This window comes from Aythya fuligula, chromosome Z, assembly GCF_009819795.1.
Source record: "Aythya fuligula isolate bAytFul2 chromosome Z, bAytFul2.pri, whole genome shotgun sequence".
Taxonomy (NCBI): Eukaryota; Metazoa; Chordata; class Aves; order Anseriformes; family Anatidae; genus Aythya; species Aythya fuligula.
The window spans coordinates 51,738,702-51,766,700 of record NC_045593.1 but is presented as its reverse complement, the minus strand read 5'-3'; the positions used below and the strand labels follow the sequence as shown (position 1 = coordinate 51,766,700).

Here is a 27,999-nt window from a genome sequence, read left to right as displayed (position 1 = left end):
ATGTCGTCCTCCGTGCCGCTGAGCCGCCGCTCGCGGGGCACCGCGGCCGCCGCGCCGCTGAGCCCCACGCGCATCTCGCGGCTGCAGGAGAAGGAGGAGCTGCGGCAGCTGAACGACCGGCTGGCCGCCTACATCGACAAGGTGCGCGGCCTGGAGACGGAGAACAGCACCCTGCAGCTGCAGGCCTCCGAGCGCGAGGAGGTGCGCGGCCGCGAGGTCACCGGCCTGAAGGCGCTGTACGAGACCGAGCTGGCCGACACCCGGCAGGTGCTGGACGACACGGCGAGGGAGCGGGCCAGGCTGCAGATCGAGCTCGGCAAGGTCCGCGCCGAGCACGAGCAGCTGCTGAGCAGGTGAGCGGGGCTGGGGGGGGACTTCCCATCCCTTCCCATCCCTTCCCATCCCTTCCCATCCCTTCCCATCCCTTCCCATCCCTTCCCATCCCTTCCCATCCCTTCCCATCCCTTCCCATCCCTTCCCATCCCTTCCCATCCCTTCCCATCCCTTCCCATCCCTTCCCATCCCTTCCCATCCCGTTGCAGGGCTCCCCCTGGCGCCGTGCCGTGCCGTGCCGGGCAGGGAATGAATGAGCGTGCGGCAGGAGGAGGCAGCGCCGCCCCGATCCGCCCCGGCGGGAAGCGGCGGCCCGGCCCCGAGGCGGGGCGAGGCATCGTAGCTACACATCCATCCCTCCCCCCCCTCTTCCCCCCGATCCCCATCCCTCCAAAAAACATCTCATGCCATCCCCCTGCCACGGGCAGGGTCTCCTGCCAGCCGGCCGGGTTGCCCGCAGCCCCGTGCAGCCTGCTGCTGGTTTTCCCGTGCCTCGAGGCGCAGTTCTGCGCCTGCTGCAGCTCCCCGTTAACAAAAGGGAATTTGCTGCTCGTTGTTTTTTTTTTTTTTTTTTTTTTTTTTTTTTTTTTTCCCCCCCGCCGTTTGGGCGAGCAGGGCGCACCAGATGTCGCCCTGGGTATGCCGTACTTTACCCGTGGGTTAATCTTGAAAGAAAAGCAAAGAGCCGTGCTTTTAACCCTGCTCTGCTCTCGTATAATCTGTTAATTTTTATTTTCAGCTGAATGCAGTCTCTGTTCTAATTTTAATAATGAAAAAAGATACTGCGTGTGTACAGTACTTCCCTGACGTTTTCATCTGTCTGCAGACATCTCTTGCATCGTCTGGGCTCCTAATGTGCCTCGCTTTGCATGCTTTATTGTGTGCTGCTAACCAGCAGGTCGTTGTGGTTGCTCTTTGTCAACCCGTGAAAGACTTCTATCACAAACAATATTGGCAGTGGCAGGGAAAGCAAAGTGCAGCTGCAGATGGGCATCAAAATGACTTGAAAGGCTAACCAGGAATTTCCATCTCTTTGTGACTTGATGGGGAAAGATACAATCTTCTCAGAAGCTGACAGATGAATAGGTGGAGGCTTGGGATGAAGACACAATCTATAGGAAAAGGCATTACTGCCGCTTCCCTTTCTGTGGCTGTAATTGAGACATTTTAATGATGTGAGCAGGAGGCTCTTCATTTTCTCATTTGCATTTTCCTGTGCACTGATAACCAGTGTAAAAAGATGACTAAAAATTGTTCTTGTGCTGCTGTGGCCTCTTATGAAGATGAGTGTAATATTCCTTGATATGAGTACCTGTCTGAGATCATCTTATTGCACTACAAAGCACAACGAGATTTTAGTTCCGGGCTTGAACTACTCGGTAGTTTTGTGAGATGAACACTCGCTGCTGCATAACACTGCCAGATTCTGTGTGTGTCTGTGGTTATTTGTAGTTTGGCAGATCTTACTATGGCATGTAGTTTCTTAGGCCATCTTTGGGTATTTTTAAGATGCTTATCTGTAACTCTGTTTCCAAAGTCTTCCAAAGAAAAGGTGATTTTTTTTTTTCCCATATGGAAAATTCCTGTATTTGGACAATACCCCCTGATGGCTTCTTCTTTACAGCTTTTAAAATGTCTAAAAACTGGCAAAAACACTCTGAAAATACTTTGCACAAATGTGCATGGGGGTACTTCAGGACTACAGATTTCCATTTGCAAAGTGTAGTGAGAATTCACATTCTCTTAACACAAATTCTTTGTTCTTTCAGAAAGCTAAGTGGAAGCATGGTGTACATGCTGGCTGTGGCTTAAATACTGGGTAATCAACTGTACTAGTTCTTGCAGAGTATCTAGACCTTTGCAAAATACTCATCCTGGTCATTGGAGTGGGATTTGTCTCACCCACTTTTGGTTGTGTAAGGTCGTAGATGGACACAAATGAGGTCATTGTGCTGTGTGTTGCTGTGGAAGGAAACAGTGCCTTATCTTCCTACCACCTTCCTATGATTCTGTCCTTTGTCTTGGTTATTCAGTTATTAATCTAGATCATTAAGAATGCAGAAAGTTACTCACTTCTGACGTAGAAAAGTACCAGGGCTGGCATATAGGGTGTTACTGAGGGCGAGGGAGAAGGGCAGGCCGTGTGGGACTGTCTCTGCTGCCAGGCTGCAAACCATTCTCTTGGCTTGGGTGTCCTGGCAGCCACGTCCTGAGAGTCAGACTGGGTGGTGGCTGGTGGTTTGGTTTCCTTCAGAGTCACTGGAGATGAATGGTAGAATGAATTCCTCTATTGAGTCATCTTGGGACTGCAGAAAGAGCACAGATGACTGGCTACTTAGTTGGCTGACTTTGGGCAAAATGATTTCATGGCCATCATGCTCCGTTTGAGTATTTCTGTAGGTGGTTACTGTTTCTCCAGATGGACGCACAGCTCTGCTTTCTTTAGTTAGTACAAAAGGCTTCTGCTGCACTTTTTATTATTTCAGTGCTCTTTCAGCCCCTTGACTTTCTGCCTAATGAGGGCATCAAACTGAATCTTCTGGTTACTTCCAAAGTTCTGCAGCACTTCTACATTTCAAGGCTCATTCACCTATTTGTTTTATTTCTTGTTAGTTGACTTCAGTCTCAGATATATGGTGTGATTTCATGAACTCCGTTCTGTTCTCATTTTTAATCCATCAAGAAAAGCTGCATTTTTTCTAAAGTTGATGCAGCTATATATACTGGACTCTTTGCATGCTCTGCTTGCAGAGCTCCTGCCATGCAGTGGGTACTGCTGTAACTAAATGAATATGAAGGCTTCTCTTAACAGTTGAAATATTGAAGAAACGGGGGAAAAATGAGGTGAAGAAAATCAACTTACTCTGTTCTGAGGAAACAATGGGGAAGATAAGTTGTTTTCTGAAAGCAAAGACAGACATAACAAGAAGGGAAATAAGCTGAAATAAATCTCCCATCTCAAGACTGTATTGTGGAAAAATCCACGTACTTTTGAGCTTAGATGTACAAAACTCTGGGATAGCTCTCATGAGGTGGAAAAAAGGGAAATCTGTTCCTCACTTGTGAAAGAATTGGGAGAAGTTAGTGATTTAACAGTATTTCCATTTTTTTTTTCCTGATTAGGCAAGACTTTACTGTATGCTTTCCTGTTGGTGATAGCTGTTGTAGAGAAATTCCTGCATTTCCTTCCTTCCTTTAAGTAGAATGCTCAACTGTGATTTTTACATCTCTGCATTCAAGGACTGTAGGAAATGTGATCTGTAGTTCAGCAACCTAAGTTCACTGGTAATTAAAACCAGGGTTTTGGGAACTGTGGGATCCTTGTTCTTGCTTCAGTAGCCACCCACTTTTTTGTGTCACCCCTGTTAAAACAAATATTAGGTTGGCTACACAGTAAACTGAATTGGGAAACTCAAAAATCAGCACCAAGCTTTAAGCTCAGAATGACCCTCCCACTACTGGGCAGCCTTGGCTGGGATTTTGGGTTACCACAGGTTTGGGGTGGGTGGAAAGACCTGAGCAGATGAGGCAGGCCAAGCAGGGAAAGAAGAGTTGATGTGAAATATCTAAAGATCATGCAAGTGACAGATAAATGTTGGGCTCCGTCATTCCAGCACCGTTCTGACTGGATGAAGTTTCTGCCTTTGGGTGGAAGCGTGTCAGGCTTTCATAGCTTGCAACAGCTGCAAACCAGGGAGTACTGCAGAGCAAAACTTGAGGAAGAAAAGTCCTCGTGTAACTTGAGCAATTAACCTGACAGCAGTTCGTGTTGTGAAGTTTGACACAGCTGTGTTACCTGATAATGTTAACAAAATACACGAGGACAGTTCAGTCCTGGGACTCGGTTTTGCTGTATCAAAGATACTGGTAAAGGGTACAATGGATTGTCAACTGTTATAGAGTGCAATAATCTGTAGTGAAGTAGTTGTGGCAAGGAACTAATTTTAAGCATTTTTAATATTAAAGAGGTTACCTTTATCTCTTTTGAGCTGTGTCTCAAGACAGAGAGTATACCCTCTCCATCCTTATTCAGAAGTGAATATTCAAGATGGGATTAGGCTGTAATAGCCTAATAAATATGGGCAATAACTATATATCATCCTAACTGTTACTGCCATAACTGCTGTGCCAGCAGGCAGCACTGTGCAGCTGGTACCCCGAGCAACTGCTCGGAAGAACCATGTTAAGGCAGGCAAAGTTGTAACAGCTGTTCGAGGGTCTCCCATGGTGCGCATGTGGTATGCTGCCACAAGCTAGAGGTGTAGTTTGGGGCAGCTGATTTAACACTTCTCAGTTTTTGTTGTGGTGGGTGGTATTGGGAAGTCGGGTGAAGATGGGTGTCATGGCTTGGGAGCTACTGAGCTTTAATCGGAACCCTGTCACTGTTGTGGTGTCTCCCATAGAGACAGCATCCTGGAGAGGTAAGGAGGGGAGTAATTAACTTGTTGCACAAGAACTTAAAGCCAAATGTAAGCATTTTTCTTGAATGATCCAAGTGTGTCTTCCTTGCAGAGTCAGATGTAACAACATCCTGTGACTTGCTGTGGGGTAGGACCTGAGAGCTGAAGGCTTGTTCTCAGATACCCAGACAGGTAATGATAAGTCAGAGAGGTAGATTTGGAAAGTAAGCTCTAGTGACAAATTTCAGCCATGTACAGAAATTGAGATCTACTGCTGTCTAAGACAGTGAAATTATGACAGAACGTTGTTTTATCAAATTCCTGCTGTATGTTGCTACCCTGCTTTAGAATTGTTTAGACAACTGTCTGCAGCTTGTTCTTCAGCTCTTCTGAAAAGTTTTGGTGCTTTTTTATTTTTTACCTTCTAGAGGGTTTTATTACAAACTCTTGACTAAGCATGTTCTGCAGAAATTTTATGGGTACTACTGTCAGTGAAGAAATAGATTACTTGTAGAGTGGGGGTTTTATTGAAAATTCAGGGTGTGGTTGCACCTTAGAGCTGTAATCTAATCAGCATTTTGAAGTACTTTGAATTGTTTACTCATGTTTTAAGATGTACTTGGATAGGATTATGATCGATTTTATATATATATATATATATATATATATATAAAAATCTGGCAAAGGGTTCTGCACAACTGTGGGACCTCAGTTTAATTTTGCTGTAGATAATGAGTTCTGTGTTTTAAATCAGAGGCGATTATTTTCGTTCCCACCTTAATCAGTTTTCAAAGGTTAGTGCACCAGTTAGAAGGTGCAGGCTCTCACAGCAGAGCTATTGTTGATTTCTTCCTGCCTTTCTCACCTCAATTATTGAAAAAAGAAAAAATATATGGGAATTTCATATTAATCACATGTTTCACATGTTCTTTTTAATAAACATGAAGTGCTATAGAAAAAAAACTGGATACTCTGCTCATCTGGAATGGTTAATCATTGGTAAAATGGCTTCATACCACCCTCGTGGATTCACAGAATTGTAGGGGTTGGAAGGGACCTCAAGAGATCATCGGGTCCAACCCCCCTGCCAAAGCAGGTTCCTTAGAGCAGGCTGCCCAGGTAGGCGTCCAGATGGGCCTTGAATATGTCCAGAGAAGGAGACTCCACAACCTCCCTGGGCAGCCTGTCCCAGTGCTCTGGCACCCTCACTGTGAAGAAGTTCTTTCTCATGTTGGTGCGGAACTTCCTGTGCTCCATCCTGTGGCCATTGCCCCTTGTCCTGTCCCTGCAAACCACTGAAAAGAGGCTGTCAAAATCCCTCTGTCTCCCACACCTCAGGTATTTATAAACATTGGTAGGATCCCCTCCCAGTCTTCTCCAGGCTGAAGAAGCCCAGGTCTGTTCAGTGAACTGGTCATCGGTTGTTGAATTCTGAGTTACCTTATGATTGGGCATATACAGAAAGAAGCTCATCGGATTTTATGAAACAATGTGTGCATATGCTTCTACACTTCTTTTTCAGATCCTGTAAAAATAATGAATTTTGAGCAGTGGCTTGATGCATGCAATACTTGCGTGAAGGCTCTGCCAAGACTGGTGGTTAGAGTAGTTGGATTCACGTGGTCAGCTGAGCTCTTCAAGAAGAGACATGGTTAAGCAGTAAGTGACTGGGGATATGCATTCAGCAGTAGTCTTAAACACTGACAATTTCCAGTCAAATAAACTCGATAAAATGAGAAAGCTGAAGCCAAGTGACATATATTAGCTTACAGAAGTGGTAAGTGTGTCCTATCACTCTTATTGGCATGTTGATATGTTTACAAAATCATTAATGCTTTCAGACAGGTATCTCTTACGTTTTTGTAAATTGTATCCTTGCAAAACACAACTTTGTTTCCTCTCCTTTAGGGGAGAAGGAAAAAAAACACCACTACACACACACAAAAAACAAATTAAAAAACATGGAAAACAAATGCTTCATATTTTATTTACCTAGCCGTCAATGACTAGATTTGTGCTTTAGTTTTTCAAGGTTTTCCATAATTGGTGGAAAATGAATACAACATGCAATACCATCTAATTTTATAGAGAAGTAAGTATGGTCTGCGTTATCATTAGTTACAACACCTGTATAGCTGTTTCTTGAATTAGCTGAAAACCAAATTTTTTTTGAGGTTACTGCTGGTAATGCTTTCCTTTGTGATCTAGCTGTCTAAATACAGGCAGAAATGAGTTCAGGGTTGCTGGGAGACTGGAAGGGATCTTCCCTAGGGTGCTTGGTGTCTTGCACTTGGTCAGCTTCAAAGGAACTTCAAATCACACCCAGGTTCAGCTTAAGATCTAGCTGCTGACTGAAAGGAGCAGTCTTTCTGCTTCTCTTGTCATTGTGTGGTTTTATCTGACCCTAGGGGTCTATTCATCTTACTAAACTGGTATAAAATTATTTTTATCTGTTTGCAGAGTGGCTTTTCTGCTAGCTTAGTAAGAAATTCAAGGAGATTGCAAAAAGTTCTAGGGTGTTTCATGAACTTCAGAGATGAGGAAAGAGGAAGGGTTACTGCAAGAGCATGAAAAGGGAGCCTTCCTCTTTCATGGAGCTATTCAGTGTCTTGGCCATTCCACTGGTTTGCAAACCGAGTGATCTCATTAACTCACCAGAGCGGCAGCATCACCATATAATGGCATTCATATTTCTGAGAGCTTTGAATTAGTCTTAAATGAGATGCCACAGGTAACCAGATACAGCTTAACCACAGTACCTTAGAGTTGTATGAGCTCATCTACATGTATTCTGTCTTACTGGCTACTTTGTGGGAACAGTGGGCAAATCAAACCATCTAGGACTCTGCATTGACTAGGCTGCATCTGGTGTGAGAAACTATCTTGTGTAAAGGTGTTGTGGGCAGATGAACCCCAGCATCAGAGTTGCTTGCACTCTAGAGAGTGGCACTGTGGCATGCTTGCTACTGTCAACTTGCTTGGGAGGTTGGAGTGTGCTGGGGAAAACACATCGAGTTCTCTTGTAGTATGTGCAGAGCCTTTTCTAAAGCATTCGCAGCTGCAGCTCTACTAGTGAGCAGTGCTGGCAGTATCAGCTGAGAGGCATGCTGCAGAGTCTCTGTGAATTGAGTGATACAGGTTACATTTTTGAAGTGCAAGTTCTCCCTGAAGTACAGAGAAAATAAAGGGGATCTGGCTTGTTTTTGGTCAGATATTAGTTCTGCATTATTTTGATATAAATCACATGATTCCTTGGATAAAAAGATCCGACTGCTACAAAGAGAGAAAAGCAGATTTCTTCTTTGAAAAAGAGGCAAGCCAACAATTAATTCTTCTCTTTTGTTTCTTTCAAGAGCAGAAGTACTTGAAGGAGCACAGTTCTGAACACTGCAACAAGAAGGTGTTTGGTTTTCTTTTTGTTTTCCATTTTCGTTTGTTTTGTTTTAAAATGCAGCTTCAGCATATCAACAGCTAGCTTTTCTTCCTCTACAGAAAGCTCAAGTTCTTCCTGTTGAAATTACGAAGTGTAAGGGTGAAGTATGTATTGGATACATTTGATCTTTGTTTTGATGATTCATAGTTTTTTTTTTTTTTCTGATCTTTTTGCCCTTCTTTCCTGTATTTCTTTAGGACTGGGATGACACTGCTGAGTTGCTGAGATTTCATCTGACTTTCAACAAATGAAGTGTTGAGCTTGTTTTCTTCTTGAGAATGTGCTCAGATGAGTTGTCTCATAGTTAGACAACTCATAACACTAATAACTAAACTTTAATTCTTTTTTTTCTTAATATGACTTCAGTCATTAAATTATAGGATAGCTTCACAGCCAGTCTTGTTACAAACAAGCAAAGGGAGTACTTGATGTAACTGGCAGTGCTTAACTTATTAGTACAGGTAGAGTGTTAGGTTGTAATAATTGTTGTTGCTAGTCCACAGTACATACCTTCCTCTGTCTCAGTTGCAAGAACAGAATCACAGAATGCTAGGGATCCTAGGGATCGGAAGGGACCTTGAAGGATCATCTAGTCCAATCCCCTTGCTGGAGCAGGACGCTGTTCTCAGCTGCCTACCAGTTTGTAAGTGATAGAGGTATTTGCACTGGGGGAGAAAAATACTTTTTCTTAAAAAGTTATTTAAGGAGTATAGAGAACCTTCCCATTTTGAAGTCCAGAATAATTCAGAGAGTGCCACACTACTGCTCTCAAGGCTGTTCATGTAGCACTTCTAGTCTCAGGATCCATCTTGACAGGCTTGACTTCAGCATGAAGCCTAGTGAGATAGGCTGAGTGAGGGTTCCTACATTTTTTTGAATAAATGTTATCCATCCATGATCAAACAATGAGGACCTGGTGTGGGCCCTCATCCATCCCAATAGATGATGGAGGGATTTTTACTGTAGGTGTGGTGTACACCATAGTAAGACATCTTTTCCTGTTTTTCTCCTCTGCCACACAGCACCCTTGAATGCTGAAGTTCTTAGCAGGACTGGGGGAGAGGAATGACAGGGTAGCATTACTCCAATGAGTAATGGAGTTACAAGTAAGAGCCCACATGGCCAAAACCTAAATTCTGTGCTCTGGTCTGACCTATGGACTTAACTGTTAAGAACTGGTGGGTCTAATAAGTGATAGGTAAAGTGCCATTGAGGAACTAGATAGCATTGTTGTACTGGATGGTGCTGAGCAGCAGAAGTGACAATAAGTGCTTGAAAATATGTTGGAGTTTAGAATAGCCTGTGTATCTCAGGCTTTTGCTGTGTATGACCTCATTGAGCATTGTGTTACCCAACAGAGAAGGGATTAGTTGTACTAAGTCTGTTACATAAAGCCTGCCATCTTGTGGCTGTAATGCCTAAATCATCCCCAAATTACTTTCATTTGTAAAGATTTTTTTTGCAAGCCTTTGTGCACACTTTTCTCTTGAGCATGATATTAATTGCATGTACTTATATGTTATTTTGGAAAAGCCTCTTCTAAATTTAGAAGTCTCTCAGTTTTAAAATTGTAGGTTGACTTGACTGGTCTCATTTTGATGATAAGCTTTGCTTTTGTTTCTTGTGTGTTCTGTATCTTGATTTGAAAACTAGTAGATCTATTAGTACTTTAACCCTTTGAATCTAGTTCTTAAGAATCTTTACCTATTTTTAGTCTCCGCAGTTTAGTGTTGTGAATACTAGTGTGTTTTGTTTTTTTTTTTATAGAAGTGTGAAAACTGGACAGAAACCTGCTAGCTGTTGTCCTGATCTGTTCATTCTTGTAAAATGTTCATAGTTTGATTATAAGGATTTATATATGCTACTTCCTTCGCTAGAAAAATCTGGATGTTGCAGAGAGAAAGGAACAAACATTTTAGAATTATTTTACTACTTGGTTGCTTTATTTGCATACATCCTTCTACGGAGTAATTCCCTGAGACACTGTTTGACCAATTGCGTTGACCTGAAAACTAATTTGAATAGTAATTTGGAAACCCTGAGTGCTTGTTTTAAAGGAAAAGACATCTGTACCTCATCACCAGTGCAGTTTCACTGATGGCATGGACTATTGTATAGATGGGTCATGGGTATCTTTCCTCTGATCTGTGGACTTCGCCATTACGTGTTGCAAAACAGCTCACTATGCTGCAACTTCTGCTTACAGCTTTTACATAGTGAACATCAATTTTAATTGAGAAGTTGGTCTGTTGCTTGGAAGAGGGCTATTTGCAGCCCAAACAGTGGATTTTCACAAGTTCCTACATGGATAAAAGACAACAAAGATTATTTGTTTCCACCCTATGGAAAGGGCCACTTGATGTGGGAACTTATTTCTGGTAGGAACTTATTAAAACTGGTAAGGACAGGGCATTTTTGCAGAGGCTTCCTAAAGAGAAAGTGAAAGACCTTTAATAGACACAGTTTCTTCCCCTTTCCATATATGCCTTACTTTTAAGATCCCTTGACATGCTGTGTTTCCCCTATAATTAATAATTTCCTACAGCTCAAGCAAAGTATTTAGCTTATGCTATGTAGAATCATAGAATCATTAAGGTTGGAAAAGACCTGCAAGATCATCTGGTCCAACTGCATCCCTACCACCAATATCGCCTACTGAACAACGTCCCTAAGTACCACATCCAGCCTTTCCTTAAACATCGCCAGGGATGGCATGACAAATCTAAGATCTAAGGAGTTTGTTTAAACTGAAGTAATGTAAGCCAAGACAGTGTTTGTATTAAATGTCTGAAGTTTGATATTCAGATTAGACCTTGTTTTATTAGTCACCAGCCTACTTTGGGGCATTTCTACATTTTCTTACAGCTTTCTCTCCTTTATTCCAGCTATGCAAAAAAGGAGTCTGATTTTAATGGAGTCCAAGTCAAACTTAGAGAGTTGGAAGCAGCACTCCATTCTAAAGAAGCTGCACTTGCTACAGCTCTTGGTGATAAGAGAAGTTTGGAAGGAGAACTTGACGATTTAAGAGATCAATTGGCACAGGTGAGCAGACATATTTAACTATTAAGCTTCTGTCAGTAGATGAGGTGATTTGTGTATAATATACATCTATAGGATAAGCAGCATGTCATCGTGGACATGCAACTCTGTAGCCAAAATATGAATAGAAAATTGTCATATGGTCAAAACTAGAAGGAAGTTATATATCAGAATTGGAGAGAGTATTGGATTAGGCGTCTGTGTCCAGTACAGTTTGGTTTATGAACAGCATGAATGGTGAAATAGTGCTTTTAAAACTGCAGACTCTGTGAAATAGCAAGGGATAACAGTTATATTGACAAACAGATCAAGAGCTCAAAACAGACTTGACAAACAGGAGAACACGTTGTGGGGAGAGACTGACTTCACAAAGGTAGGCAATGAATAACTAGTTCAGTACCAGTTTTCCAGAAGGAATCTGGAAGTTGCAATAGACAACAAACTCGTCATAGACAGCATGGTTGTAGTCTTAATCTTCAAGACTACTGCAGTCAGTCGTCTGTGTAAGTCAAAAGCAGACCAAAAAATGTCAGTTTTAAATTGCAGCAAAATTTCTAATAAAGATTAAGAACAGTAGTTTTTCAATAGGAAAGTTGGTGAGGCAGTGAGAGAGTGCTGGAGAAAAGACACTTTAGTTGTTTCTCATAATGGGGAAAGACCAAGAACATGGAGTTGATTTTCCACGGAAGCAGAAGTATCAGTATGGTTTATACTTCATGGTGCCTCCTACCTTTGAGTTTGTGATTCTCTGTGCACTCCATGTGGTTCTGCGTGTGGCTGTCTAGGTCCTGGACATCTGATAAAACAAAGAAAAAAGTCTTCTGCTAGTTTCGTTGACCCTTTGAAGCATCTGATTTGCAATTCTAAGCAACACTACCTCACAAGAATGAGTTTAGCAGACATCTGAAACCAGGAAACTGGTATTTGCCAAGCAGAAAAAATGAAGATTTTTAAGGACATTTGATAACTAGCCTTAAAATACAATTTATCAATGTGCAATATCTGGAATTCACTTGTGCAAGCAATCACAAAGGGGGGGAAAATGCATGAGTGCTTTCAGATACTGGATTTGATTGTCATGTTCAGCCTTAAAATGTAGTTAATTAACTGTACATGTAGGTAGCTGAGGTTATTGTGTTGTGTGAGTTTTGCTCTGTATTTGTAGTGCTAAACATTTTTTCTTTCTTAAAGCTTGAAGCTTCTTTAGCTGCTGTCAAGAAACAGCTAGCAGATGAAACTTTACTGAAGGTGGATCTTGAAAATCGTTGTCAAAGTCTCATTGAGGATTTGGAATTCCGTAAAAATATGTATGAGGAGGTAAATTACCTTAGTGTGAAGTATTTGTATTTATAAAGGAAAGAAGAAATGGGGGGGGGAGGGGTAATTCTGGAGTAGTAGAATAATTTGGGTTGTGATGAACCTCATCTGGTTTAAACACCCACTCAGAGCAGGATTTATTTCTACTTTAGCTGGAAGATTTCCATCTTTTCAGTATAGAAAAATAATGTGAACTCATTGTGATTATAAATGGTAAAATAGCTTCACGTGTTACGTTGTTCTGTGTTTAAATTCTGCCAACAGTATTGCAATGTGCAATCTTTTCATAGTGTAAGAAAGTAAATTAATAATTTCTCACGTTGTGCTTCTTTGAGAAATAAAGTGGTGAGTGACACTCAAACACATGCTATGAACTTTTTTTTTTAAATTTCAGAGCTTTCTGATAGGATATGTTTGAAGAGCATAAATAGTTGCTGGGTATTTCTTTTAGAACTCTTCTTGCCACACTTCCTTCCAGTTGTTAACGCATCAAGGTTTTCAGGAGAAAAACTGAAGTAGTAACAAAAATAACCTAACCCTACTGTATTTCATTCTATGTGCACATTTCCTGCTAGTTCTGTTTTCAGCTTAGTTAGGGTTTAGAATCTTTTTTTTAGCCATCAAAATCAAGCATACAAATAAATGGGGAAAATGTTGATAGTAAAAGTGACTGTTTAAATTCATAGTACTTTGATTTTGAGCAAGCATGAAAGATAAATAAGAATTAGGGGTTAATTCTAAAGTCTGATCATATTGAGGTATATTTGTTGAAAATGTAGGCAGCTCAGAAGGAAATATGACTTCGCATGTTCACATCCTAAGTGTTTTCAATTGCAAAATAAGTTGCTTTGCTGGTCAGACATGGAAAAGTGTCCCTGTGAGAAACCTGCAGTAGAAACAGTGTTAAAGTACTCTAAGGAAGACCCACAAGAATAGCTTAAAAAATGTATTGCTATCTACTCAGTGAATAGTCTTCTATAGTTTGTTTGGCCTCATTTATTGAATGGCTATTTTATTTTTCTGGTTTTAGGAAATCAATGAGACAAAACGGAAACATGAAACTCGCCTAGTTGAGGTTGATTCTGGTCGCCAAATTGAATATGAACATAAACTGAGCCAAGCACTTCAGGAAATAAGAGAGCAACATGATGCACAAGTGAAGCTGTACAAAGAAGAGCTTGAACAGACTTACCGTACCAAAGTGAGTCTGATGTTCTTTATTTTCGCTTTGATAAATGGAAGAATCCTAACATTATTACTTGCATTTCAAAGGGTTTAATTCTGAAGCTTGGTTTAAAATCAGTGTTTTTGAAGGTAAATTTCTTAGGTCTTATTTTAGAAGCAGAGTTAAAACTCAAGCAGCACAACAATGTAAGTGTAGAGCACACAGTGTGACTGAATTGTGTGGAAAAAGACTTGTACTGGGATTGCTATGAATTCAAGGAAATTAATGTGTTTATTATAACTATATTGTAACAATCCTGATCAGTAAGGTGTCCTGTGTTTTGTACAGAGCTTATTTCGTAAAACAGCTTTCAGAGAAGACAGCATCCTGAGTCCTCAGACCCTATATAAAAATTCTTGTGTGAAAACTTTACCACACCCAATGGTTTCCACTTCTATAGAAGAGTGAAAGCATACTCAAACTGAAATCAGTTATACTTCATAATTTCCTTCCTCTAAATGATTCAGAATTTCTGTAAGGATGGATCCTGATGTCTCAACTGAACCCGGTTTCTGTGGCTGCTTGTTGCAGTTAGTGTTTTTAAAAACAAGGTGGGGTGACAGCATGCCGTTGCCTATCCTCACAGCTTCAATCTGACTTGAAAAAAAAATAGAGAAAAGGTAATTTAAAATAAGATCTAGCAAAAAAATCTTTTCCTGTTTTCTAATCTGAAAAACCTTTTCATAATTGATTTTTTTAATTCCTTTTTCTCAGGTGTACTGCTTCTGTGCTTTTAGATTTATCTTAATTAGAAATTATACCATTTGATCTATAAGTTCAATGCAACTTAAGTCTGTGGTGCTGCTTAGGTAGATAAGGTGGTGATCAGCAGAATGTTGTAGCTAGCTTAAATACATAAAAATATTTGTGTGAAGTAGTGATCAAAATGAAGAAGTAGTGGCACTGTGCACTGAAATCTGAAGGCATGTTCCCAATGTGCTTAACATGGCTAATAATTAGCATCAGTTTGCTTGTGTTTTTTTTTTTTTTTTTGGTAGAGAACAAGCAATTTTAGTTTAGCTTCTATTTAAGCATACTTTCTTAAGTATTTAAATAGATAAATACTGATCAGCATGAAAACTGAACTTAGCAGTCCAACTTTCAAACTTTCATTGAAGATGTTACTAATGGGTATTTATTAATGGGTATTTATTTATCCTATTATAAACATTCAGAGGATTCTGATTTCAGATAGAGCAATATGAAATGGTAATTGAATTGCCACATTTAACCCTTAAAGAGAAATGTTTCATTGTGTTAAAGCTGCAGAGAGGAACTTTGCAGCTTAATGTAGCATGTGTTTTTGTTTGGTGAATAATTTTTCTTGTCTTAACTTGATCTTCTGCAGCTTGACAATGCTAAACTGTCCTCTGAGATGAGCAATTGTACAGCCAAGTCCGTAAGAGAAGAGCTGGATGAAAGTCGTGTGCGAATTGAAACACTCTCTTCCCTCCTGAGCAGTCTTCAGAAAGAGGTAAAAAGCTATTTGTGATTCTTCAGTCCCGCTAATTAGTCTTGATTTTTAATGCAAAAAGACTTATTTCCCTTAACTTGTAATTGTGTTCAACTTCACGACTTGGATTTGTCTGTAAGGGTACAAGCAGTACCAATTTTCCTATTATGTAGGCAAGTTTGTTTCTGGAAAAGATCAGGTGATGTAATCAGTGTGTGTGAAGTTGCACAAGAAGTGGATTGAGACTTCTCTCTACTTAGCTCTTACTCCTGCCTTTACATACCATTGTGTTTCTTCTGGTGGCTCAGTCAATGTGTTTCTGAGGGGATTTTTTTTTTCCTTCTTTCTTAGTTAAATACCAATGTTCTGTTGCCTACATTAAGTGGCAGCTAGGTTCAGAAAAATTCCTTCTGAATTTACAGGGTTATTTCCTGTGAATTTCAAGACTATCAAAATTGCCCTCTGCAAGTTTGACTATAACTGTCCACCTAAAAAAGATTTTGTTGCTGTGCTTGTTCTAGTGCCAGCGGTGTCAACAAGTACAAGTTTCTCTTCAGTTTGCTAGCACTGATTTCAGCTAGCTTTCTTCTCTTGGAAGAAAACTCTTACCACTGATTGTAGTTTGGATTACCAGCATTGAACACTGTAGCTGTTTCCACTAGGGTCTTCTGTGTGTCGCTGGACTCCTTTTCATAAACTCAATATCAAGTCTTAAGATGGGTAACTAATTACAATGGTACTCTGCATCAGCCTTGCAGGCTGCCTGTTTTCATTGTCTCTGGACTATGATGACTTCCTGAGCAGCATGCCTGCATAGCAGACGTGGTTACTTAACACCAGGCATGGCAATTCTGGGGCATTGGTTTTTGTCTGTCCTTCAATTAAAAGATTTTCAGAGACTAGTAAACAGAGAAAACATGCTTGGGGAAAGTAAATCTTAAAGATGTCATTATTTAGTTATTCTTTGGTAAGCATTCCATTCTGTGTGTACAATATTAAATTTTATTTGCTTGATGTGATTTTTTTTAAGTATGTAACAAATTTTCTTTCCTTGTGGACCAATAACCACTAATTTCAGCAAGTAGGCAGACAGGTTTTCTCATTCACTGAGAACAAACCCTATTACTTTAGAGAAACTTTCTCGTAGAATTTTGAATTGGCAGCAGTAGGCTGAAGCACAGAACGGACATCTGAAACAACACTTACTTATCACAGGATCTGAAGTTCACTGAACTGCATTTTCATTCTGTGTTGTCTTGCCCGGCATGTCTTAAACTGATCTAAAGAGTCAGACTGAGTAAGTTCAGCTGTGGCAACATTTTCAGATTTCAGAGAAATTAAGTAGGTAGCTCTCTTCCAGAGTAGGTTGCAAACTTCACTGGGATTTAAGGTGTTACCTTTTTAGAAGGAAATGTGGAGAACAGGAGGAAGAATATGGGTGAGTTTGAATTCTGCAAGGGGGCAAAAATGCTTAACCTATTTTTTTTGAGTTTGAGGCTACCTGTAAAGTAGAATGCTTGGAGACTTGGTCTTTAGACCACTGATGTTTTGATGTTTTTTCACTGCTTTCTAGTCTAGAGTATGGCAAGATAAAGTACAAGAGCTTGAGGACACCTTGGTCAGGGAACGGGAAAACTGCCGCAAAATGCTATCTGAGAGAGAGGGGGAAATGGCAGAGATAAGAAGTCAGATGCAGCAGCAGTTGAATGACTACGAACAGCTTCTGGATGTTAAACTGGCACTTGATATGGAAATCAATGCGTACCGGAAACTGCTGGAAGGTGAAGAGGAGAGGTATGAAAGAACATGACAACAGATGTTGGTGTCTCTATATGCTTCACTTGCCTAATTCTATTAAAAGGCACATCTGGGAATGCATTCATGAAGTGTCTAATATACACTTAAGTCTTTGTGAGAGCAACCTGCTTGAGTATCAGACCAACAGTTCTCCCAGGGAACAGATATCATTCCACCATCAAGAGTCATCCCTGAGGAAATAGTGAATTGTCATTTGTCGGTCTATTTCGCACCACTGCTAATACTGTTTTTCAGGGGTAATTACAGCATTATTTAATTGTGAGCCACTTGTGAGATATTGCTAAAATAGTTTTAGTACAGTAGTAGCTATTATGATTACTCAGCTTATCAAACAGATATGCTTTTCACATGTGATCCCAGGCTTCAGCAATACTGAGCAATATTTTTCTTGGCAAGCTACAGCTGTCATTTGAAATTTTTTGATATTTCAGTGTTTTTGACTGACATATTACTCATATGGGCTGATACCTCTCAAATGTAGGGATAAAATACAAAATACAAAGAGTTGTGCCATTGGCTTTTTGCATAAATTTCATACAAAAGAATAAGCCCCTGTAAGACTGTTTTTGTTTTTTTGTGGTGGTGGTAGTTCCTTTGTTTTCTTTTTTGACTTGTTCCAGATACCTAGGAATACAGCCACTAGCAAAGGCATACAGATACTTAGTAATGTTAACATAATCCTTCAGTATTCTGTGTTCCCACAGCGTTAATCACCCACTTGAACAACATTTTATTTTATTTAATTTGTTAAAGTACCTATAGCTTCAATTTTTGCTGTAATGTTGTTTGTTTATAGTATTCCTGTACCTTTATCTATATAAATCTTTGGGAAGAGGAGGGGATAGGAAAAAATTATATAATTCAAGGTTTAAAAAAAAAAATGTAAAAAGTGTGGTTTGTGTGTGTCTCGTGTCCTTTGATTTAGGCTCAAACTTACTCCAAGTCCGTCCTCGCGAGTGACAGTTTCACGAGCTTCATCAAGCCGTAGTGTACGTACAACCAAAAGAAAGAGGAGGAGGATTGATGTGGAGGAATCTGAAGCCAGTAGTAGTGTCAGCATCTCCCACTCAGCTTCTGCCACTGGAAATGTCTCCATTGAGGAAATAGATGTTGATGGAAAATTTATCCGCTTGAAGAACACCTCTGAACAGGTTAGAAAATGCACATGATGTGACTTTACAGTGGGCTGACAACTAGCGGTGGAAGGCATCCTCCACAATGGTCAGATCCCAGGCTTCATGTTAATTCTGGAGCTAAATTGGGCTGTGTAAGAGTTGTCATGAAGAAATCAGTGTATCACAAAATGAGCTTTCATACAGTATTCTGGATTGATAATGGTTGGTTTTAATGATTTAGTTTTCTTGCTAACTATACCCTAGGTATCCCACCCCCATGAGTGTTGTATTACACTTCAGAGTTTACCTTGCCAAGTGTGATCTGGCTTTACAGTTAACATTGTCACTGATAGCCTAATGTCTGCTTACACCATTTCCTGTCTTAAAAATCTCTTCTGAAGTTTGTCTCTGCTTTAAAACGCCCCAGAAGAAGTACATACCGATGGAAAATTAAGGTCTAAATGTAGTTGTCAGTGTCCCTTCTATTTCCATATAGCTTCTTTAAATCATAATTTTCCTTCCTCCTTGGTTGCATCCACAGTTTCTAGAAGTAGGAGCCCTCATTGCCTGTGCCAAAGCTTCCAATTATTTTTCTCTGAGTAGTTTGAAGTTTGTATCAGTTGGAGAAGCAAGACTATATCTATTTATCAAAGGGTACTTCATTTAAGGAAGTGTGTTGTTACTCATGTTTAGATCCAAAGGATGTTAACTGTTACATTCAATAATTTGCTCCCTCCCAAGACACATAAAAACTCTACAAATGATCATTTGTAGATATGATAGGGCTGGACAATGGAGTACAGGGAAGAAAACCTTTGGTATCCCTTTGGGCAGAGGGAGGTTCTTTCCCTCCCTTAGTTTGGGAGAAGAAAAAATGAACATTGCTTCAGTAGGGTGCTGGAATTAAGAGACCTGATTTCTTGTAACCTCAGTTTCAGAGAAGTCTAATTCTTGTTTTCTTGTGTGCTGTCTGCACCTAAACTGTGTTCAGAATTGCTAACTGTTCTTTGTTTTCAGTGTTGCACAGGCTTTGTCTAATGTAGTCAGATCTTTTAGCTTTACCAAAAAGGGAGCTTATCTTGATGTTTTAAATGGCAAAGATTAATCTGGTTGCCAGCATCTAAGTTTTCCCTCTAATTAATGAAGATACTCCCCCTGGTGTTATAAATGAAGTCTCAACTCAATCTGAATTTAGTAATATTTATAAAAGGCAAGTAAACAGTGCTGGGTGCATGGGGAGTCTGTGCTCTACCAACACACACACACATGAACATCAGACTTTCTAAATATACAGAACATTGCTTTTACATACTAAACCCGAGTACGCCTATACATATGTACAATCAGAAAAGGTAACAAACAATCCTTTAAGTCTATCGCTATTAATGTGCATTACTGGGGGAGCATAGTTGGAGTTGGTAATCCTGGTTGAAGTGCTCCCCTATCTTCCATGACTTCAGTCTCCATTTTCCATTCCTTTTCTTGATTACAAACACCGGAGAGTTCCAGGGCAGGAACAATATGTCTTGCTTTAAGTTGTCAAGCAACTCGGCCTTCAGGCCTTATGTATCCTATTCTTCCTGGATCAAAAAAAACACATATCCATCTCCTTTTCAAGGCCAATAGGGCCTAGGTCAAAAGGCATGTCCAGGTATCTAGGGGGTGTAACAGCAAAGGCCTTTGATGGCTGTAGCAACAGAGGGGCCCATGGTGTAGCAGTCAGGTCAGTAAACGAGCCCACAACTCCCTCACTGTCTGGCAAACCACACGTTTCTGACTGTGGTCCCACACGGCTATTTAAGGCCTCAGAGACTGCTAGCTAGGTGCTGAGCAATCCCACCGCAACCTTGTCATTTTTAGTTGCAGAGTCCCACACCTTGACCTCAATTTGGTTCCATGTTTCAGGATCATAAACTGTCCGATTGTTAAGAAGGAGAATGAGCTGTAAGGTTACCAGGACAGTCTTTGTTTCCAGGGACGTATGATTCCCCATAATGTGCAGCTGCTTACCAGCGAGGGGCAGCTGTGTGCGTGGCTCCGCTTCTCTCAGCTTGAGCTTCTTCCCAGCTCCGGTGCGCCCATTTCCAGAGACTTTCTGTATGAACTTCTTTGAGTGGTTTGCTGAGTTTGGCTGAACCTTCATGAGGTGATCAATGTGCCTGTTCCCATCCTGGTCCCTGTTCTACTAGCCTGTCCCCATTCATTCCTTTTTTCTGCTTCTTTATTGATGACATAACTTCATTATATTGTATTGCCTTTTTTTCATCTTGAGGACAGGCTCCCCTTTTGTACCCTTCACCCCACAGCAGTCCTTTTCAAACAACTTTTCATTGGTCAAACAACTTTGCATATAACAGCAACAGCAAACACCCAGCAACTTCCATGCCTTAATGGCTGGAGAACAAGCAACCCTAGATGGCATGGCATCTCCTGAATCACCCTTCTTTGTTCCCTCCAAACTCTTTACATTCCTTATGGCCTCATTGTTAAGAGTCTGATGTTGTCATCAACTATGGGGCTTGTGGACCCCCATGGCCCCACTCCCACATTGCCCCCTTCTTTATTAACAATGACTATCTTCTTGACACGAGTTATTACTCCATATATCACAATTCTTTCTCTTCTTTTGAATGTCATTAATTTGTGTTTTGGTTTTGAATTTGGCCAAGGCCAATTGAACCATAAGAGTGACTCTGTCTTCTTGAGGACTTTCCGCTGGGTTTGTGGTAAACTGCATTCCTTGGATTATTATTTTCCATACAAGGAGTGTAGTACAGGGAATTAAGAATGGGAATGTTAATAGTCCTCCACAGACAAAACAGTTCATTACATTTAATGCCTTCGCAATATTCTCTGATACTATCTTATCTCTACTGGAAGTGGCACTCCCCCTGTGGGGTTTTGAGGTCCCCAAATACAAGTTTTAATATACATACGGTTAACATCCAAAGGGTAGCTATGCCACGATATACTTCAAGTTCTTTTAAGCTTTACTTTCAAATCTCCAGGAGTAGAATCAACCTCCCAAGTTCCTGTTATGGGTCACTTTTCTCCTGACCCATCCTGGAACCTTCAAATAAGTTCCGAATCCCCGGAACCCTCCAAGAGGCTCCGAATCCCCGGCTGTGTCTGTGTCTGGAGGTGTCTTGCAAGTGGTTAACCCACCCACGAATTCCTAGACCAATTGCTTCGGTCCTTCACCAGCCAAGTCCCTCACGGGATATTGGAACCGCAGTTAGAAGACCTCTGCACTCGCTTCGGAATGAAGTTCCGTCTCAGCCACACCCTCACACACAGTCACACAGCCGAATCCCACCCAACCGAATGGTACACTCACAAATCCTCTTCATTCGGGTCTTTGCACGCAGAATTACGGGTCACAGAGTTGAGAGCTTTTGGTTCTTTACTTGCCTCTTGCCTCACAGTGTCAATACATGAATTAATCTTAATTACCTGTCTGGGATAAGACTTACAGGCTGGGTGTGCTCAAAGGACAAAGCCTTAACATTTAGCTGTCTAGACCAAGATAGTTGTCTAGATGTCTTTAATTTACCAGAATTTAGCTTGCTTCTAATGAATCAGGACCAGTTGTTTTTTACCTTTCTGAGTTGTTCTAGTAATCCCCCGTGTCTGTGTGTAATGCAGATTTCCCTCCTATTGTGGGTCACAGCTAACCACACATTCATTGCTCCATGAGTGGGCCATTGGTTCAGTTATACATATAAGTAGCCACAGATATGATTCATGGTTATTGTACTTTGGCAGCAGTATAGCAATAGTCTGTAGCGCAGTGTTATAAGCTGTACTTGGAGATGCTCAGAAGTGTTGGACAGAGCAATGTGCGTATCTAAGTAGATAGAAAATATACCATACTCATTTAAAGAGGATTTTATATATTTGTATTGCAATGACCAACTGAATGTCAGAAACCATTAAGGTAAATCAGATTATTTATTTTTAAATAGTGGAATCTGGAAAGTTAATCATTTAATGTTTGGAAGGTGTCTGTTGGTTGGGAGAGGGGAGAATTTAAGATATCTACACCCATTTTGAAATTGTCATTCTGCAGTGATGACCTGTATATGTTTTCCTATTTGATTTGCCAATGCTTATTATTCCTTTCTATTATTTTTTTATCCAACAAAAAGAAGTACTTAGTGAGAGGTGTGTGTATTTAGACACATCTTTTTAAGAAGACTAAAAGGAATTGTTTTTCAGAAAATAATTTTCTTATTATTGTTGTGTCTTAAATTGTAGTATTTATTTAGACCAAGCTGTAAAAAAAAAAAAAAGTAAACAATAAACATTAATTTGAAAAAATGTAACATGAGAATTAAAAAGCAGGCTGTATTGAGCTTTCTCTTGAAATAAGATGTAATATCAATTTGACTAAAACTAACTATTTACATGCTGAAGGTAAATTGATAGTAAATGTTTTCACTGAAAATTCTATGTATGCATTTGTGGCATAATGACCACATGGACACCAGGGCTCTTTTAGGGTCAGTAACTGCTAACATAACTTCATCTCTCTCTCTCTCTCTCTCTCTCTCTCTCTCTCTCTATCTCTCTCTCTCTCTTATTGAGGGAATAACTTCATCTACCTTATTGAGGACAGGTTCCCTTCTTACACCACCTGCCCCACAGCAGTACTTTCCCATTAACTATTCATTGTTCAACCACTTTGCCTGGGAACCAGCCACCACCCAGCAACTTCAGTGCCTTAGCAGCTGGAGAACAAGCTGGAGAACAAGCAACCTGAGATGGCATGGTGTCTCCTGAATCACCCTTCTTTGTTCCCTCTAAACTCTTTACATTCCTGATGGCCTCACCCTTAAGAGTACGATGTTACCACCAGCCATGGGGCTTGTCAACCCCTATGGCCACACTCCCACATCTCCCTCTTCTTTATTAACATAAAAAGCGTGATTAACACAAATTAAAACACGGAAAAACTACCAGAAAAACTACTTTTTTTCCGGTATCAAGCCCACTCGAGGCAGCTGCCAGGGCCTAGCAGCCCTCATGAGGGAGGTTGACAAGGTATTGGCAGAGCCAGCAACAACCCCTCCCTGGCCGTTCAGAAGCTGCCCTTAGGGAGCGCGGTGACCAGGACGGGCAAACAGGGCTGAGGGAATAGTGTCTGGACCAAGGATTTGGGTATTCCGATCTTGGGCAGCCCTTTGAGAAGCTGGCTGTGTGGGCTGCTGACCGACTTCAACTCAGCATCACCAGCTGGATAGATGAGGGGGGAGCAGTGGATGTCATCTACCTTGACTTTAGCAAGGCTTTTGGTACTGTCTCCCTTGACATCCTGATAGCAAAGCTGAGAAAGTGTTAGATAGAGGAGTGGACAGTAAGGTGGGTTGAGAACTCACTGACTGGCCGAGCTCAGAGGGTGGTGATCGGAGGAGCAGAGTCTGGCTGGAGGCCTGTGACTAGTGCTGTTCCCCAGGGGTTGGTGCTGGGTCCGGTCTTGTTCAACATATTCATCGACAACCTTCATGAGGGAACAGTGTCTGCCCTCAGCAAGTACGCCGATGAGACAAAGCTGGGAGGAGTGGCCAACAAGCCAGAAGGCTGTGCTGCCATTCAGCGAGACCTGGACAGGCTGGAGAGATGGGTGGGAAGTAACCAAATGAGGTTTAAGAAGAGCAAGTGTAGAGTCCTGCACCTGGGAAGGAACAACCACATGTATCAGTACAAGCTGGGGGATGACCTGCTGGAGAGGAGCTCTGAGGAGAAGGACCTGGGGGTCCTGGTGAACGACAGGCTGACCATGAGCCAGCGCTGTGCCCTCATGGCCAAGAGGGCCAATGGGATCCTGGTGTGCATAAAAAGGAGCGTGGCCAGCAGCTCAAGGGAGGTGATCCTCCCCCTCTACTCTGCCCTGGTCAGGCCTCATCTGGAGTACTGTGCCCAGTTCTGGGCTCCCTGGTACAAAAAAGACAGGGATCTCCTGGAAGGAGTCGAGCAGAGGGCCACAAAGATGATATGGGGCCTGGAGCATCTTCCCTATGAGGAAAGGCTGAGACACCTGGGTCTGTTCAGCCTGGAGAAGAGAAGACTGAGAGGGGATCTCATCAATGTGAATAAATACCTGAGGTGTGGGAGACAGAGGGATTTGGCCAGCCTCTTTTCAGTGGTTTGTGGGGACAGGACAAGGGGTAATGGCCACAAGATGGAGCACAGGAAGTTCCGCACCAACATGCGAAAGAACTTCTTCACAGTGAGGGTGACAGAGCACTGGGACAGGCTGCCCAGGGAGGTTGTGGAGTCTCCTTCTCTGGAGATACTCAAGGAGACTCTGGATGCCTACCTGGGCAGCCTGCTCTAAGGAACCTGCTTTGGCAGGGGGGATGGACCCGATGATCTTTTGAGGTCCCTTCCAACCCCTTCAATTCTATGATTCAATTCTATTTCCAGTGACTTTCAGTATGAGCTTCTTTTAGCGGTTTGCTCAAAACTCATCTTAAGAGTCTGATGTTATCAGCAGCCATGGGGCTTATCGACCCCCATGGCCACACTCCCACATCTCCCCCTTCTTTATTAACATAAAAAAGGGTGATGAACACAAATTAAGAAAGCAGAATTAACACAAATTAAAACAGAGGGGAAAAGTACCAGGCATACTAATTCTATCTTTAATAAACTTGGTAACCACATCTTTTGGAGAGGCAGGCACTGACTGCTGCCCAGCTGGAGGGCGCTGGCTGCACCTCCAGCTTCTGGAGTCCTTGTCTGTGTGTCCTGCATATGCCAGCGGGACCCTCCCTACATTGTTTTTTGTTTGAGCTGGAATCCAAACCATGGAGGAGAGCGCTGTGATCACGTTAAGGCAGATGATGAGACGTCCGGAGGGACCCATCATGCTGACACCCATCTAGGACGGGTTCCTGTTGAAGCACAAGCACAACCTCGGCCCCAGGTTATTAGCGAGTAGGGCCCTTCCCAATGATTGGTGCTTTACTTTTTACCATGACTTGTGCCACATTCATTGTGTCTTTATATGTAGAATACCCAACGTGTAATAGAATGACTGCTGATGGAAACATTTTTTCTTCTTTTTGTTAGGATCAACCTATGGGAGGTTGGGAGATGATCAGAAAAATTGGAGACACATCTGCTCGTTACAGATATACCTCAAGATATGTACTGAAGGCAGGACAAACTGTTACAGTAAGTTGTTGAGCTTCAGCTGTTCGTCTGAAACAGGCTTGAGGCCAATTTGTGTATATCGGTCGGTATATATATCAGTATATCAGTATGGAGGTTTTAATTTTGCTCATACCATACACATGTTCAGAAAACAATCACTTCCATTTATATTTGGCATTCTTTGTATCAATTGCTGGGAAAAATAACTCCTTGGTGAAGAGAACTGTATTTTTCAGAAACATGTGTTCTTTATGGAACAATAATTCTGACCATAAATAAAGGCATTTATGTATTCAGAAGTCTGTATTAAAAATAAAAGAATACTTTACATTAAAAAACAAAACAAAACAAAACAAAAAACACAAAACAACAACTTGGAAGTGGCTAGGCAGAGACTTGTATTTTTTTAACTGGAGGATATTCATTGGCGTCGCCTAAATGGAATTCATTAACTCAGTAATATGGAAATGTAGTACATAAGACTAGCAAGTAATATTGTAATGTTCATTTATGACCTTTAACAGATTTGGGCTGCAAATGCTGGAGTAACTGCTAGCCCACCTACTCACCTCATCTGGAGGAACCAGAATTCTTGGGGCACTGGTGAAGATGTGAAAGTTGTACTGAAAAATTCTCAGGGAGAGGTAAAGTACCTCAGATATGTTTAAGCTTTTTTGACTGTTTAGCCATCCCAGTATTTACCCCTATAAAGATGAAGGTAGAACCACTGTAAGAACTTTGCACAGTGCACGAGTGTCTAGTAAGATTTTCTGCTGCTGCTTTTCAACCCAGCATACTGTACCTGTCTTAAAATTAATTGCAGTATAGGAATGTGATGTTTGGAAGATTGTGGATTCTTTTATTTCCTCTCTGCCCCCTCCCTGTATGGAGTAGTAGAATGACTTGTTCAGATGTTGCCCAGATGCCAAGAATTAGGCAATGCCTTAAAGTGTATTTTGAGTTAAAAGATACTAGTAAGCTTTTCTCCTCTTTTAAATTTGTTTTTCATTAAAACTGTGTTCATGGGGAGTTGGTAAGATTAATTTTGGGTAGATAAGTCACTATGAGCTGTAGCAGTTGAAGTAAATTACAATATATTTTTTTTTGTAACAAATTTTGGAAGAACTTGACAAGTGTCTTGTTAGAAAGACTTCTTAATCGTTCAGAGAGTTAAAATTGAAGTGCTAGGAATGCTGTTTATATACTCTTTGTGTACTGCTCTGCATAGACAAACTGTACAAGTAGCTTTCCAAACAGATGGCTCTCCAGTTTCTCAAAATACAAGTAGATTGGCATCAGATCTTTAGGAGAGTCAAGTCTTTAAAATGTAACTCTGTTGCAGGAGGTTGCTCAGAGAAGCACTGTCTTTAAAACAACTATACATGAAGGGGAAGAGGAGAATGAAGATGAAGAAGAAATAATTGTTGAGGAAGAAGACCAGCAGGTATGTGTTAGCAGTCGTCCTACAGAGGTTATTTAGATAGTAAAAATCAGATACATGAGGAATGGATTTTCGCAGTTATGTCTGTGTGGTGGGTGTTCTTTTGTTTTGTTACATTTTTAAATTTAAATTTTGTTAAGTTTTTTAAATTTTGTTAATTGTAACATATGAAAGAGGTTGTATTACAGCTTTATGGCATTCTGACTCTTGGCTAGACGATACCAGGCTAATATATTTTTAATATATTAAAAATATGCAGTATATTATGTTGGGTTGCTAATCCTTTTACTAATGGATTTTTTTCCCAAACCTGTCTTCTTCTGTTCACAACAGGGAGGCCCAACAGCATCTAACAAAAATTGTATGGTCATGTAAACTCCTCCGGCCAGCCAGGTTCTTCAAATAATGGTAATTCTTGTCTACAGAACAGAGCCTTCTCAGAAGCACAACATATTTTTGTATTTCCTTTATGTGAATTTTTAATCTGAGAGTGATGGCCTTAATTTCCTTTGTCACTGAAAAGGAAGTTATGTAATAGAAACTATCTGTAACTTTCTTGCAGGATGTGAATTGTTGATTCTGAACAATGTACTGTTTGAAAAATGAAACTCCTACCCAGTTTTATATGCCAGGTTTTTTTGTAATAGAAACCTTGCTGGAAGGGTAATACACCACTGCTTATTGGGGATTGATATTCTTAGACTGTACACCTCTAGCCATGTACTGTTGACCTCTTTATATTTAGGTGCTGTTGGGGAAGGGAAAGGTGTTTTCAATACTATGAACTCTTTTTTTACTGAAGACTTGGTCTTTTTCTACAGCACAATCAAGGTTATGAAAGTTTCTTATAGAAAATAACAGCTTTTTGTTGTTGTTGCTTGTTTTTTAAAAAAAAAAGTTTAAAGAAAGCATAGATCATGTGAGCACTCAGCTGATGAAGGATGCAGTACAACTTTCCATTGGTACTCTTTTCTTTGCTTAGATTTCTTATTCTGAAAGGGGATACATGTTACATGCATTAGTTGTGTTGTTAAGATAGTGTAACCAGCTTAAATTTGCTTACGTGATTTTTTTTTAACAAAAGTAGGTTTTAATATGGAATGCCTTGCTTGTTTATAGTTTTTAGAAACAAAACCAAATCTTTTAGAGATGTAGTCTACATTTGTATGGAAAACAACTGTAATTTTGTCATTGTTGAAAGTTTTTGTCCTTTTTGCCTTTACTTGATGTCGAAAGCTTTGAATAAAAAGTATCTCTGTATAGACAC

The 27,999-nt window shown here is 40.8% G+C and overlaps 1 protein-coding gene across 1 annotated transcript; it reads left to right on the top strand.

Annotated features, from left to right (window-relative positions):
- LMNB1 (lamin B1) lies at positions 1 to 27,998 on the top strand. The gene is made up of 11 exons (XM_032206547.1): positions 1 to 353; positions 11,052 to 11,208; positions 12,397 to 12,522; positions 13,553 to 13,723; positions 15,096 to 15,221; positions 16,774 to 16,994; positions 17,944 to 18,169; positions 25,208 to 25,312; positions 25,816 to 25,935; positions 26,634 to 26,735; positions 27,066 to 27,998. The coding sequence occupies exons 1-11, from the start codon at positions 1 to 3 to the stop codon at positions 27,105 to 27,107; spliced, it is 1,749 nt and encodes a 582-aa protein (XP_032062438.1). The 3' UTR covers positions 27,108 to 27,998.
- The last annotated feature ends 1 nt before the right edge of the window (position 27,999 follows it).

Bases quoted from the DNA above. Each gene is read 5' to 3' on its own strand.
- LMNB1 (XM_032206547.1), top strand. From the start codon at position 1: ATGTCGTCCTCCGTGCCGCTGAGCCGCCGCTCGCGGGGCACCGCGGCC. The intron at 18,170-25,207 runs GTTAGAAAATGC...TCTTTTTGTTAG, and splicing joins TGAAGAACACCTCTGAACAG to GATCAACCTATGGGAGGTTG. The intron at 26,736-27,065 runs GTATGTGTTAGC...TGTTCACAACAG, and splicing joins TTGAGGAAGAAGACCAGCAG to GGAGGCCCAACAGCATCTAA.